At 44.7% G+C, this 13,929-nt stretch overlaps 1 protein-coding gene across 1 annotated transcript in view; it reads right to left on the bottom strand.

Moving 5' to 3' along the window:
- Positions 1-7,616: 7,616 nt before the first annotated feature.
- Positions 7,617-13,929, bottom strand: part of LOC127569694 (transmembrane protease serine 3-like) — a 56,919-nt gene continuing 50,606 nt past the window's right edge. The window contains exons 11-13 of the mRNA XM_052014494.1: positions 11,744-11,886; positions 8,680-8,832; positions 7,617-7,715 (exon numbers count right to left, since the gene is read on the bottom strand). Coding sequence (XP_051870454.1) covers positions 7,617-7,715; positions 8,680-8,832; positions 11,744-11,886 — 395 coding nt within the window. The remainder of the gene's footprint in view (positions 7,716-8,679; positions 8,833-11,743; positions 11,887-13,929) is intronic.

The raw sequence follows: 13,929 nt of genomic DNA, 5'->3' as shown, positions 1-13,929 counted from the left end.
AAATGAGGGTAAGAGGTACGATTCTGGGGAGAAGATTGGGAACAGTAAAACAATGAACACGTTTCCAAAGGTGAAGGCTTCCACACAAGCACCTGAAGAAAGCACACGGAGTGTCTAAGTGACAAAAGACATAACCCTCGCCAATGAGACACATCACTGAATAAACGGTGCAAATTAGCTAAGGTCATCAGATTCCAAACATTTATTATCATTCCCATGGTGCTCCCAAACACAAATAACTGACATACACAAAAAAAACATTAATGATGGTGTTATCTGTAAAACTATGGCCAATTATTTATTTCAAAAGGATATGGTGTGGTTGTGATGTTATTCTGCTTGACTTAGTCATCACTGCTCTTGTATCTCACACTTTTCAACTAACCTTTCATTTGTTGATTCCATTTCTCATTTGGTTGCTTATACAACACAGGAAGATTCATTGTTCTCTCCATTTGAATTTATTCCCAGGCATTTTAGTAAATACATTGCTAATGACCTCAAGTAAAACAGTAAACATTAAAAAGGGCAATATCCTTAAAGAGTGTGATATTGTCAATGCATAACTGTTTGCCAGAATGTTTTGTTACCATGACAACATTGGTGGGCAATGTTGAAATGAGGGTAAGAGGTACAGTTCTGGGGAGGAGAATGGGAATAGTAAAACAACGAACACATTTCCAAAGGTGAAGGTTTCCACACAAACACCTGATGAAAGCACTAAGATACTTCTCTTTTGCTTTATATTTTAAAACCAGCTTGTCAGAAGTCACCCAGAAATATCAGCTAACTTCATTTTCAAGCGCTAATGACAGCGGTGGAGTGTATCGAATGAGAGCTGAGACTCATGCTGATAATTACACTGCTGTGTAACATGGGGAAGAGTACACAGGCTCCAGTTACCTGTCCTTTCCACATCAATCAATGCCATCCATTGTCACCTGAACTCACCACACTGCAGAATCCCTTCTTTCAGAAATGAATATAATCATCTCCAGATTCCTGTTTATTACACATCGATGGATGTTGACACAAACTAACTGAGTGAAGGGCGTTGCTAAGGTTTGACAGGATCTGGCCCTCACAAACTCACATGGTGTGAAGAGGGTCCATCCACGCAAAGCCAAGTGGGAAAACGGAGTGTCTCTTGCAAGAGACGTCAGTGGTCTCTTTTCAGCTGGAAAGAGTGCAGAAAAGAGTTACGAGGATGTTGCCAGGACTCGAGAGACTGGGTTATAGGGAGAGGTTGGGCAGGCTTGGACTTTATTCCTTGGAATGTAGGGGACTGAGGGGATGACCTTATAGAGGTGTGAAAAATCATGAGGGGCATAGATCAGGTGAATGCACAGTCATAAGATTGTGCACTGTTATAACAAATATAATAACATACCAAATAAAGTGCTTTTAATTGAATTCAACGAGTTGGTGGGTGATATTGTCAACGCATAATTGTTTGCCAGAATGTTTTGTTACCAAGACAACTCCCCAATCTCCAGGGTTGGGGAATCAAGAACTGGGGGGCATTGGTTTAAGGTGACAGGGGAAAAATTTAAAAGGGATCTGAGGGGCAACTGGTTCACACAGAGGTTGGTGGGTATGTGGAACGAGCTGCCATGAGGAAGTAGTTGAGGCAGGTACAATAGCAACATTTAAAAGGTACATGGATAGGAAAGGTTTGGAGGGATACAGGCCAAATGCAGGCATTATGAGGAGAGACTAAGGGATCTAGGGCTTTACTCTTTGGAGAGAAGGCGGATAAGATGAGATAAGGTATCTTTATTAGTCACATGTACATCGAAACACACAGTGAAATGCATCTTTTGCGTAGAGTGTTCTGGGGGCAGCCCGCAAGTGTCGCCATGCATCCGGCGCCAACATAGCATGCCCACAACGTCCTAACCCGTACGCCTTTGGAATGTGGGAGGAAACCGGAGCACCCAGAGGAAACCCATGCAGACACGGGTTTCTACAAAACTCTGGTTAGCCCACACTTCGAGTACTGTGTCCAGTTCTGGACGCCTCATTATAGGAAGGATGTGAAAGCATTGGAAAGGGTGCAGAGGAGATTTACCAGGATGCTGCCTGGTTTAGAGAATATGTATTGTGAGGAGAGACTAAGGGAGCTAGAGCTTTACTCTTTGGAGAGAAGGAGGATGAGAGGAGACATGATAGAGATGTATAAAATATTAAGAGGAATGGATAGAGTGGACAGCCAGCGCCTCTTTACCAGGGCACCAATGCTCAATACAAGAGGGCATGGCTTTAAAGTAACGGGTGAGAAGTTCAAGGGAGATATGAGAGGGAGGTTTTTTACCCAGAGAGTGGTTGGGGCCTGGAATGCGCTTCCTGGGGCAGTGGTGGAGGCAGGTACATTGGTCAAATTCAAGACACTGCTAGATAAGCATATGGAGGAATTTAGAATAGAGGGATATGTGGGAGGAAGGGGTTAGATAGTCTTTGGCGAGGTTTAAAGGTTGGCACAACATTGTGGGCTAAAGGGCCTGTATTGTGCTGTACTGTTCTATGATTCTATGATGAGAGGTGACTTGATAGAGGTGCACAAGGTGGTCAGAGACTTTTTCCCAGGGCGACAATGGCTGACAGGAGGGGGTATAATTTTAAGGTGATTAGAGGAAGGTATAAGGGGGATGTCAGAGGTAAGTTTTTTACACCGAGCGTGGTGGGTGTGTGGAACGCGCTGCCAGCAGAGGTTGTGGGGGCAAATACATTATGGACATTTAAGAGACCTTAGATAGCCACGATTGATAGAAAAATAGGGGGCTATGTGGGAGGGAAGGGTTAGATAGATCTTAGAGCAGGATAAAATGTTGGCACAACATCGTGGGCCAAAGGGCCTATACTGTGCTGTAATATTCTATGTTCTATGTTCAAATCGCTGAGCATCACTCCAATTCAAAGTAATCATTCCTAAACAGTCTCTTAAAGATTCCCGGTGGCTCTGGATCAACATCCAGCCACGTACTCAAGATGTAGGAGCCTATAATATCCTTCCACTTTAGAGGGCTGCTGACTGCAAGGGTATTCAGATTCAGGCCGGTAAGCTGGCAGCTTTTGAATACATAACTAATTCACACCCTCTCCCCAGCGAAAAGCACCTAGAGATGCTAAAATGAAATGTTGACATTGAGATGTGACTCATTTTATAATTAGGACACAAACTTAGGCATGATTTTATTAAAATATTTTATTTTTATTGCCTTCTGTCATGTGACTCTTCCTTCTGTAAATGAAAGTAAATTAAAAACATGATTAACTATATTAACATGTTTTTTTTAACCTTTCCACTCTAGGGGAATACCAAATTGGGACGTTATGTTTCAGTTATATAGGGAATTGGTGAGACTGCATCTGGAGTACTGGGTACAGTTTTTATTTCCTTACATAAGGAAGGATGTTGAAGCATTGGAAGCAGTTGAGAGAAGGTTTACTACACTAGTATGTGGAAGGGATAGGTTGTCTTAGAAGGTATGGTGAACGGGCTCAGCTTGTATCAGCTGGAGTTTAGAAGAATGAGAGACGATTGATTGGAACATATAGGATTTTGAGGGGTCTTGACAAGGTGGATGTGGAGAGCATTTCCTCTCTTGTGGGAGAATCATGAACTATTTTAAGATAATGGCCAGTCATTTATAACAGGGTTATGAGTCTTTTGAGGTCTCTCCCTCCAAGGGCAATGGCAGCAAAGTCTCTGTATATATTTGAAGTACAGGTCGATAGGTTCTTGATAAGCAAGTGGATGAAAGGTTGCCAGGACTTGATGGGAATGTGGAGTTAAAATTCAAGTCAGGTCAGCCGTGATCTTATTAAATGGTGGAGCAGATTTGAGAGGCTAAGTGGTCTACCTCTGCTTTTAAATTGTATATTGTATGTATGTTCCAATGTTCTTTGGTAAAGTAGCAGCAAAGTAGGAAGCTCCTGCTGTAGAAACCTCCCTACAACTCATTCATGTTGAACCCTTCCATTGAATTAGCCTTTCTTCCTAGAACCCTCCTGTAGGATGTCTGAACATATGTGTGGTATGTACATATGTGCACCCATGTTCAACCAAGTTGAATAAACCAGTTACACAGATTCTGATGGCTCTCTGTGTCTTATCTTCCTGCCATGTCCAGCTCAGTAACAAGAAATCTATGCAGACACGATGCATGCTGGTGATGAGGACACAAGAAAGAACAGTGGTAGAAGATTGAAAAAGAAATTAATTCTTTAAGTCTGCCGATGGGCATGAGTGACTAATTATAACATTGTGCAGAGAGGTCTGTTAAGTCCATAGCAAAAGTTGTTCAGAACAAGAGTAGTTGGACAGAAAACAGAGAAGCAATGCTGACATGATGTGTGCTAGTTCACAGGCAGGAACGGGGTCACTGTAAAAGCAGAGACAGGAACAATGGGTGCTTACGCTCAAGTCTTGGTGTCTATGATTGGGTGCGAGAGGCTTTCAGTTCAAACACAGAACATGTGGAAATATTTTTCAGAGCAAGTAACATGGTGGAACTTGATGGTGAATATGGGATTGCGTCTGCACAAAATGATCCCAAAAGGGAGCCATCCTGCCAACTGAAGCAAGCTCCAAAACCGACAGTACACCAGCAAATATTTACTCACCATAGAAAGAGAAAAGGTGTTTTGTTTCGTCAACTGGTAGAAATGTTATTGGATCGTTTCAGTCCTAAGTGATCAGAGATTGTGGGCACTGCTGATTTGGAACTGAGAATCATAGGTCAGCAAGTACATTGTCTCAGTCTCAGCTCTGTGACTCCAGTAATATTTTCGAGCATGCATTGTATGACAGTTGATTGTGTTTTAATCAATCAGCAAATTCAGTTATTAAAGACACAGAATCTCATATTTGACCTTGTGTGTAAAAGTGTGATGGCTACAGGTGTGACACTGAGGGATTCCAAAGAACTTCAGCCAGAGGATGTTACAAGTGCGACTGCAGTTCACTGTCACAGAGCAAAAACAAAAGGCTACAGTTCAAAACCAGAGTTTAAAGCACGTGATTGAGACTGCTGCAAACATCTATGTCAGGTATAATGGAAACCATCCACTGATTCAAGGTAGCAACTAATTTAATGGTCAGAAGAAAGGGCACATAACGTCAGCTTGCCAGCCCAAAGTCAAGGTAATGAATCAAAATAAACCGGGTCAGGTGACAGTTCTCTCGGTGGGTGAGCACTTGGGGGACAGTGACCATTGCTCCATAACCTTTAGCATTATCATGGACAGGGATAGGAGCAAAGAGGATGGGAAAATATTTAATTGGGGAAAGGCAAATTATGAGGCTATAAGGCGAGAACTTGAGAGTGTAAATTGGGATGACATTTTTGAAGGGAAATGTACTATGGAGATGTGGTCGATGTTCAGGGATCTCTTGCAGGATGTTAGGGATAAATTTGTCCCAGTGAGGCAGAGAAAGAATGGCGGGGTGAAGGAATCGTGGGTGATGAGAGGGGTGGAACTGCTAGTTAGGAAGAAGAAGGCAGCATACATAAGGTGTAAGCAGCAAGGATCAGACTGGGCTCGCGAGGAATATAGAGTAGCAAGGAAGGACCTTAAGAAGGGGCTGAGGAGGGCAAGAAGAGGACATGAAAAGGCTTTGGTGAGTAGGGTTAAGGAGAATCCCAAGGCTTTTTTCTCGTACATGAAGAGCAGAAGGGTGGCTAGAGTAAAGGTAGGTCCGATTAGAGACAAAGGTGGGAAGATGTTCCTGGAAGCTGTGGAAGTGGGTGAGGTTCTCAATGAATACTTCTCTTCACTATTCACCAAGGAGAGGGGTCTTGATGACGCTGAGGACAGTGTTGGTAAGGGTAATGTTCTAGAGCATGTAGATATCAAGAGAGAGGATGTGTTGGAATTGTTAGAAAATATTAGGACAGATAAGTCCCCGGGGCCTGACGGAATATTCCCCAGGCTGCTTTGCAAGGCGAGGGAGGAGATTGCTGAACCATTGGCAAGGATCTTTGAGTCCTCGTTGTCCACGGGAATGGTACCGGAGGATTGGAGGGTGGCGAATGTTGTCCCCTTATTCAAAAAAGGTAGTAGGGATAGTCCAGGGAATTACAGACCAGTGAGCCTTATGTCTGTGGTGGGCAAGCTGTTAGAAAGGATTCTAAGAGATAGGATCTAAGAGCATTTAGAGAATCATGGACGAATTAGGGACAACCAGCATGGCTTTGTGAAGGGAAGATCTTGCCTCACAAGCCTGATAGGGTTCTTTGAGGAGGTGACCAGGAAGATTGATGAGGGTAGTGTAGTAGATGTGGTCTATATGGATTTTAGTAAGGCGTTTGACAAGGTTCCGCATGGTAGGCTTCTTCAGAAGGTCAGAGGCCAAGGGATCCAGGGACGCTTGGTCATGTGGATTCAGAATTGGCTTGCCTGTAGAAAGCAGAGGGTTGTGGTGGAGGGAGTGCATTCGGATTGGAGGGCTGTGACTAGTGGTGTCCCACAGGGATCGGTTCTGGGACCTCCACTTTTCGTGATATTTATTAATAACTTGAATGAGGGGGTGGAGGGGTGGGTTAGCAAGTTTGCAGACGACACAAAGATGTTGTGGATAGTGTGGAGGGCTGTCGAAGCTTACAGAGGGATATTGATAGGATGCAGAGCTGGGCTGAGAAGTGGCAGATAGAGATCAATCTGGAGAAGTGTGAGGTGGTACACTTTGGAAGGACTAACTCCAAGGCGGAGTACAAGGTTAATGGCAGGATTCTGGGTAGTGTGGAGGAGCAGAGGGATCTGGGGGTTCATATCCACAGATCACTGAAAGTTGCCTCACAGGTGGATAGGATAGTTAAGAAATCTTATGGGATGTTAGCTTTCATAAGTCGTGGGATCGAGTTTAAGAGCCGTGAAGTAATGTTGCAGTTTTACAAAACTCTGGTTAGACCACACTTAGAGTACTGTGTCCAGTTCTGGTCGCCTCATTATAGGAAGGATGTGGAGGCATTGGAAAGGGTGCAGAGGAGATTTACCAGGATGCTGCCTGGATTAGAGAGTATGGATTAGGAGGAGAAACTAAAGGAGCTAGGGCTTTACACGTTGGAGATAAGGAGGATGAGAGGAGACATGATAGAGGTATACAAAATATTACGAGAAATAGATAGAATCGACAGCCAGCACCTCTTTCCCAGGGCACCAATGCTCAATACAAGAGGACATGGCATTAAGGTAATGGGTGGGAAGTTCAAGGGAGATGTCAGAGGGAGGTTTTTTACCCAGAGAGTGGTTGGGGCGTGGAATGCGCTGCCTGGGGCGGTGGTGGAGGCAGGTATGTTGGTCAATTTCAAGAGATTGTTAGATAAGCATATGGAAGAATTTAAAATAGAGGGATATGTGGGAGGAAGGGGTTAGATAGTCTTAGGCGTGGTTTGAAGGTCAGCACAACATGGTGGGCCGAAGGGCCTGTATTGTGCAGTATTGTTCTATGGTTCTATTAAAGCAACTCTCGAGGTGTCACTTCTTGACTGAAGCAAAACTCTCCCAAGAAACCATAAGGATGAAACCTCCACAGTATTGAAATCATGGTTCGTCAGGGATGTAGCTCAGTGGGAGAGTGCCTGCTTTGCATGTATGAGGCCCTGGAGATATAATTACTCTTTTATTTCAAAAAAGAGAAAGTAGTCGTGTGTACTGGGTGTAAGTTGTACATGTATGACGCTCTTATTTAAGCGCTTGCACAGGGTAGATAGCTGTTGAATAAAGCAGTCGTCAACAACAGCTTCTTCCCCTCTGCTATCAAGTTCTTGAACTCTGAAGAACCCTAATTTTACCTCGGACACTATTTCCCTCAACTTGCAATGAGTGTCGTCATGTTTATTTTGTATTTTGTTTTGTCGTGTAAGTTATGAATAATTTATGTTAATTTAAGTTTCGGTAATTTTGTCATGTTTATGATGTACCGTGCTACTGCAATTTTCATGGCTTAAATCCCTGGCATATGAATGGTTCAAAAATGGGGGGCTATGTGGGAGAGAAGGGTTAGATAGATCTTAGAGCAGGATAAGATGTCGGCACAACATCGTGGGCCGAAGGTCCTGTACTGTGCTGTAGTGTTGTATGTTCTATGACAATGAACTTGAACTTGAACATAAGTTGTGAATACTCTCTGTTATCCGCTTGTGTTTCTCTGTCAAAGTCAGGAATGCAGACGCAGGTACATACAGTACATTACACCTCCCATCACCAAACCCCACCCCTCTACCCTCTTCTTGAACGAAGCAGGACAGCTGGATATGAAGGCAGAACTTGCCCTTGTGACTGAGGCATAAAGTATAAAAACAGGGAGGTCATGGGAACATTTGCACTTTGGCACATTTATGGCCATTTAATACGATCACGGCTGATTTTCTGTCCGACTGTTGGCAATGCTGTGAATCCCCCTCCCTCCTGTAATGCACCTAATGGCTCCGGGAGGCTTTGGCCTGGTGAAGACTTTGTCCCAAGAGGCCTCCAGACTTCTTGGGTGCCTGAATGCCATTTAAAGGGACCCTGTGGTCCAATTCCACAGGACATTCAGGAAACCCCGCCCTTCCGAGTTTCCTGACTTCCACCTCCCCACGGCGTCCCAACACACTCACCTCCTGGCTTTTGTCACAGAACGAGGAAAGAGGGAGACACACACAATACAAGGCTGGCATACAGCCGTGCCAGTACCTCCATTTGCTCATGGATCCAGTCCAGGTATTCGGTCACCCTGGCATACACCCCGGGTTTGTTCTGGTTCGCACAGCCTGCTCCCCAGCTTGTGATCCCGACCAATTTCCATCCACTCTCTTCACTGCAGGCAAGTGGCCCTCCACTATCTCCCTGTGTGAAATCCAAATGGACAGTTCCAAGGTCAAGGGAAAAGCCATGCATTGGATACACCTTTAGAATTGGCAATTGGTTTATTATTGTCACATGTACTGAGATACAGTGAAAAGCTCTTGTTTGCATGCTATCTACATACATCATCCCATACACAAGTATATTGAAGTAGTACAAAAGAAAAAAAACAGAATGCAGAATATTAGATAGATATCTTTATTAGTCACATGTACATCGAAACACACAGTGAAATGCATCTTCTTGCGTAGAGTGTTCTGGGGGGCAGCTCGAAAGTATTGCCACGCTTCCGGCACCAACATAGCATGCCCACAACTTCCTAACCTGCATGTCTTTGGAATGTGGGAGGAAACCGGAGCACCCGGAGGAAACCCACGCAGACACGGGGAGAATGTACAAACTCCTTACAGACAGCGGCCAGAATTGAACCCGGGTCGCTGGTGCTGCAATAACGTTACGCTAACTGCTACACTACTGTGCCTGCCCAATATAGTGTTGCAGTTACAGAGAAAGTACAGTGCAGGAAGACAAATAACATGCAAGGGCCATGACGAGGTAGATTGAGAGAGCAAGAGTTTCACAAAGCATTGGTCAGACCACATCCGGAGTAATGTGTGAAGTTCTGATCACCACAGTATAGGAAGGACATGATTGGATTGAAGAGGATGCAGAGGAGGTTCACCAGGGAGTTGCCTATGGCTAGGTTTTGTGTTTCAGTTACGAGGACAGACTAGATAGGCTGTGTTTGCCTTCCTTGTAGCAGAGGAGGCTGAGGAGGGACCCAACAACAGAGGTATGCAAAAGTACAAGGGGCATAGATAGGGCAGATGGTGAGAAACATTTCCCCATGGCAGTGGTGTCTAAAAACTAGAAGTCATAGGTTTAAGGCAGGGAGCAGCATGTTTAGAAGGGATCTGAGGAAGTATTGCTTCCCTTTGAAATCTGAAACACACTGCCTGGGGGGATGGTGGAGGCAGAGATTGTCACCACATTTAAGAATTATGTAGAGGAGCAAGACACAGAGAAGGCAATGGACCAAGTGCTAGAATACGGTATAGATGGATATTTGATGGTCAATATGGACAAGATCATAAGATCAGAAGATATAGGAGTAAAGTTAGGCCATTCAGCCCATCGAGTCTGTTCCGCCATTCAATCATGGCTGATTTTTTTTCAACCCCATGCTCCTGCCTTCTCCCAGTGACCCCTAACCCCCTTACCAATCAAGAGCCTATCAATCTCTGCCTTAAATACACCCAATGACTTGGCCTCCACACCCCTCTGTGGCAACGAATTCCACAGACTCACCACCCTCCGGCTGAAGAAATTCCTCTTCATCTCAGTTTTAAAGGGATGTCCCTTTACTCTGAGGCTAAGCCCTTGGATCCTAGACTCTCCTACTGATGGAGACCTCCTCTCCACGTCCACTCTATCCAAGGTGGGCTGAAGGGCCTGTTTTAGTAGTGTATGATTCTGTTATATCTAGATTCACATCCACACCATCCAAGTGTAAGTGGGCACAGAGTGGATGGGGAAACTTCGATAGGCACACTGGTCTGGAACTTCAATGCTTAAAACCATTTTTTCAGTGTTATGTTGATTTTTCCAGAAAGAAACTGATTATGATCAGTTGTAGGTTGTTTTGCTTCACCCCAGAAAGTTGACTGGGTAACTCCTGCTGTGAGTGACCCTTAAGACCCTGATGTAACTACAGTGTCAGACACGCATGTGATGATGTCATTCTCCATGTACGTTTATGATCCTGAGGAAATTTGGGGCTAATAATTTATTGTTCAACTGAAAGACATGGAATTAAATGTCCAAATGGGCAGGATTTTGATGAATTTAGTTCATTGGCTGTGCTCAGTGCAAAGGTATATATTGGGCCACACTTACCTTGGGATGAACCCATTGGAAGCTTCCTGGATTTGAGGTCCTGAGAGACCGCAGGACCTCAGCTCGTACAATCGGGTCGTGTGGGGGGTGGGGGGGAGACTAGGATCCGCCCAGAGAACCGCTGATGATACCTTTGACATATGGCAAAGTTGTCTGTCAAAGGTGTAGAGTAGTTTCACTCTTTCTGAACTGATTATTAAATATTAAAATATTTAAAAACTAAAACAAATAAAGAGAATAAAAAAAACACCTAAAACAAGACAAATGCTCAAAAAGATGTTCATGCTATTAATGATCAAAAGAAGTGCTTGATTTTACTTCTACCTTTCTCCTTTGCAGTTGTAAAATCCCTCTCCCAATGAATGGGGTCATGGATCCTGTCTCAAGGCTGACCCAGAGCAGGATCCCAGCAGATTTTCCAGTGGCGGTTTCCAGCGATTTCACGCACTGCAGTTTAACTCCACAATGAGTCGGGAGTGGAAAGTGGTAACAGATTCACCCACAGGAACTGGTCCGGGGGTTTGGGACTGCAATGTTTGGATATGCATGTGCAGAAATCCCAAACCTGCTGGCATTTGCCCGGATAAGTACTGACAATTCCCATGGATTCCCACCAAAATACAATGAAATCCAGACCAAGGGTTGGTTTGGTACGTAGCAGATACGATATCTTAGATGGGATATCTGATATCGTAGCAGATACAATAGTGGTGTTAGATGGACACATGAATATGCAGGGAATGGAGGGATGTAGATCATGTGCAGGCAGAAAAGATTTAGTTTAATTTGACATCGTGTTCAGTGCAGACGTTGTGGGCCGAAGGGCCTGTTCCTGTGCTGTACTGTTGAATGATTGCATTAGGAGGAGTAAACAAGACATGGAGCTGAGGCTGACCACAGTTGAAAGGACCTCCTGTGGTGTGCCTGCACTAGTGAGGAACCGGCAGAAATCACAGTGCACCTTCGAACAGATTCCTTGTGTGGGTTAGAACCTTACCTGACAGGTATCAACACCTCCCTGCAGGTAGCCAGCGCAAATCATTCTGGAGCTTATTCTCTTGTAGTAAACATCAGGCTGGCTGCAGATGTGATTGGGAATCAGGGGAACCTCAGCCTCTCTCAGACTGAGGGAAATTTCGTCTGCTGGATTACAAAAGCATGGTGTTAGGATGGAGCTCAGCATCTGAAGCATTTTGCTAGATTTTCTAGGGTGGACAAGCAATATCTTTTTCCCATTATTGAGGCATCCAATACCAGAGGGCACACATTTAAGGTGAGAGGGGGTAGATTCAGAAGAGATGTGAGGGGTGCTTTTTTACTCAGAGAGTGGTGGATGCCTGAAATGCGTTGCCTGATAGGGTGGTGGAGGCAAATTCACTGGGGGCTTTTAAGAGGGGCTTGGATGGGCACATGAATGAGAGGAAAATAGAGGGATACGGGCATTCTGTAGGTAGGAGGGAATAGCTATGTTGGCACAACATTGTGGGCCGAAGGGCCTGTTCTGTGCTGTACTGTTCTATGTTCTATGTTCTATTTTACTCCCAGAGTAACAATCAGTTTTATGTGGTCACTAATGGATAAATTGTACAGCAAGTTGTGACAACAGTTGGCTACTCCCATGTTTTGCAAATTGCCACAATTTGCAACTCCTGAAAACAATTCTACAAAGTTGCTGTATTTGGACATTGGCCAATGAAAGTTGCCGCAAAATATAGGAATGTGCTTAGGTAGGATATACAGTAAAGAGTAAATGGCAGGGACCTTAAGAAGCAATGATGTACAGAGATTCCTTGGGTTGCAAGTCCATAGCTCACTGGATGAGAATATAGTTGGCATGGTTAGTAAGTTTGTGAACGACACTAAAAATTGAGATCAACTGGGAAAATGGGCAAAGGAGTATCAGATGGAATTTAACTTGGATAAGTGTGAAGTGTCGCATTTTGGGAAGTTAGATTAGGGCAGGACTTACAAATGGCGGGGGAGTGTTATAGAACATGGAGACTGAGGGATACAAGTACATAGTTCCCTGAAAGTGGCGACACAGGTAGGCAGAGTGGTGGAGAAGGCGTTTGACACACTTGCCTTCATTGGTTAGGGCACTGAGTGCAAGAATTCGGTTATCAAGTTAGAGTTGTACAAAACATTGATTTGACAAACCTTGAAGCATTGTGTGCAGTTCTGGTTACCTAGCTATAGAAAGGACATTATTAAGCTGGAAAGGGTGCAGTGTAGCGGTTGCTACCGCGGAATAAAACAAGACTCTACTCGGAGGATCGCCAAACAGAACTGGTTTATTTTCCCGCCTTGTGCGGGCCCTTTAAGGGAGAGAAACTCCCGCCCAAAAAACCGGCAATGACGTAAGTCCTACGTCATCAGGACTTTCCCGCGCGCGGGTTCTCCCCGTCGCTCGGAAAGACGAGGCCCGCCGCCATCTTGGGCCTCGTCGCTCCGACGCCGCGCGACCCGACTGCCGAGCCGGTTCGCCCGACTAGACGGTGAGTCGCCACAGCAGAAAGATTCACAAAGATATTACCAGATTGGAGAGCTTGAGTTATAAGGAGAGACTGCATAGACTGGGGCATTTTTCCTGAAGCCGAGGAGGCTGAGGGGCGACTTTATAGAGGTTTATAAAACCATGAGGAGCACAAATAAGGTGAATGATAACAGTATTTTTTCCCAGGGTAGGGGAGTCTCAAACATAGAATTGAGGTGAGAGGGGAAAAATTTAAAGGGGACCTGAGAGGAAACTTCTTCAAACCAAGGGTGGTGGGTATAAGGAACAAGCTGCCAGAGGAAGTGGTAGAGGCGGGTACAATTGCAATGTTTGAATGACATTTGGACAGGTGCAGGGATAGGAAAGGTTTAGGGGGATATGTCCAAAGGCAGGCAAATGGGACTAGTTTAGGTCAGCAACTTGGTTGGCATGGACAAGTTGGGCCAAAGGGCCTGATTCAGTGCTGTGTAACGCTATGACTCTACGACTCATAAGCACACATATAGTCCTGTACTACAGCTTAAGGTATGCCTTACCCTGCTCTCAGTATGTCTCCCTGCACTCATTGAATTCTCATTGATATTCTGGTTTGAAGTGGTAATGGTGGAGTGCGGGTAATGGTTAGACTTGGTTACAGAAAGGTTAGGAATGAACCTGGCTCACTGAAGCTGGGAGGCTGCAGCTCTACT

Source organism: Pristis pectinata, chromosome 4 (assembly GCF_009764475.1).
Source record: "Pristis pectinata isolate sPriPec2 chromosome 4, sPriPec2.1.pri, whole genome shotgun sequence".
Taxonomy (NCBI): Eukaryota; Metazoa; Chordata; class Chondrichthyes; order Rhinopristiformes; family Pristidae; genus Pristis; species Pristis pectinata.
Note: the sequence above shows the minus strand (reverse complement) of the source record. Positions and strands in the feature narration are given on the sequence as shown.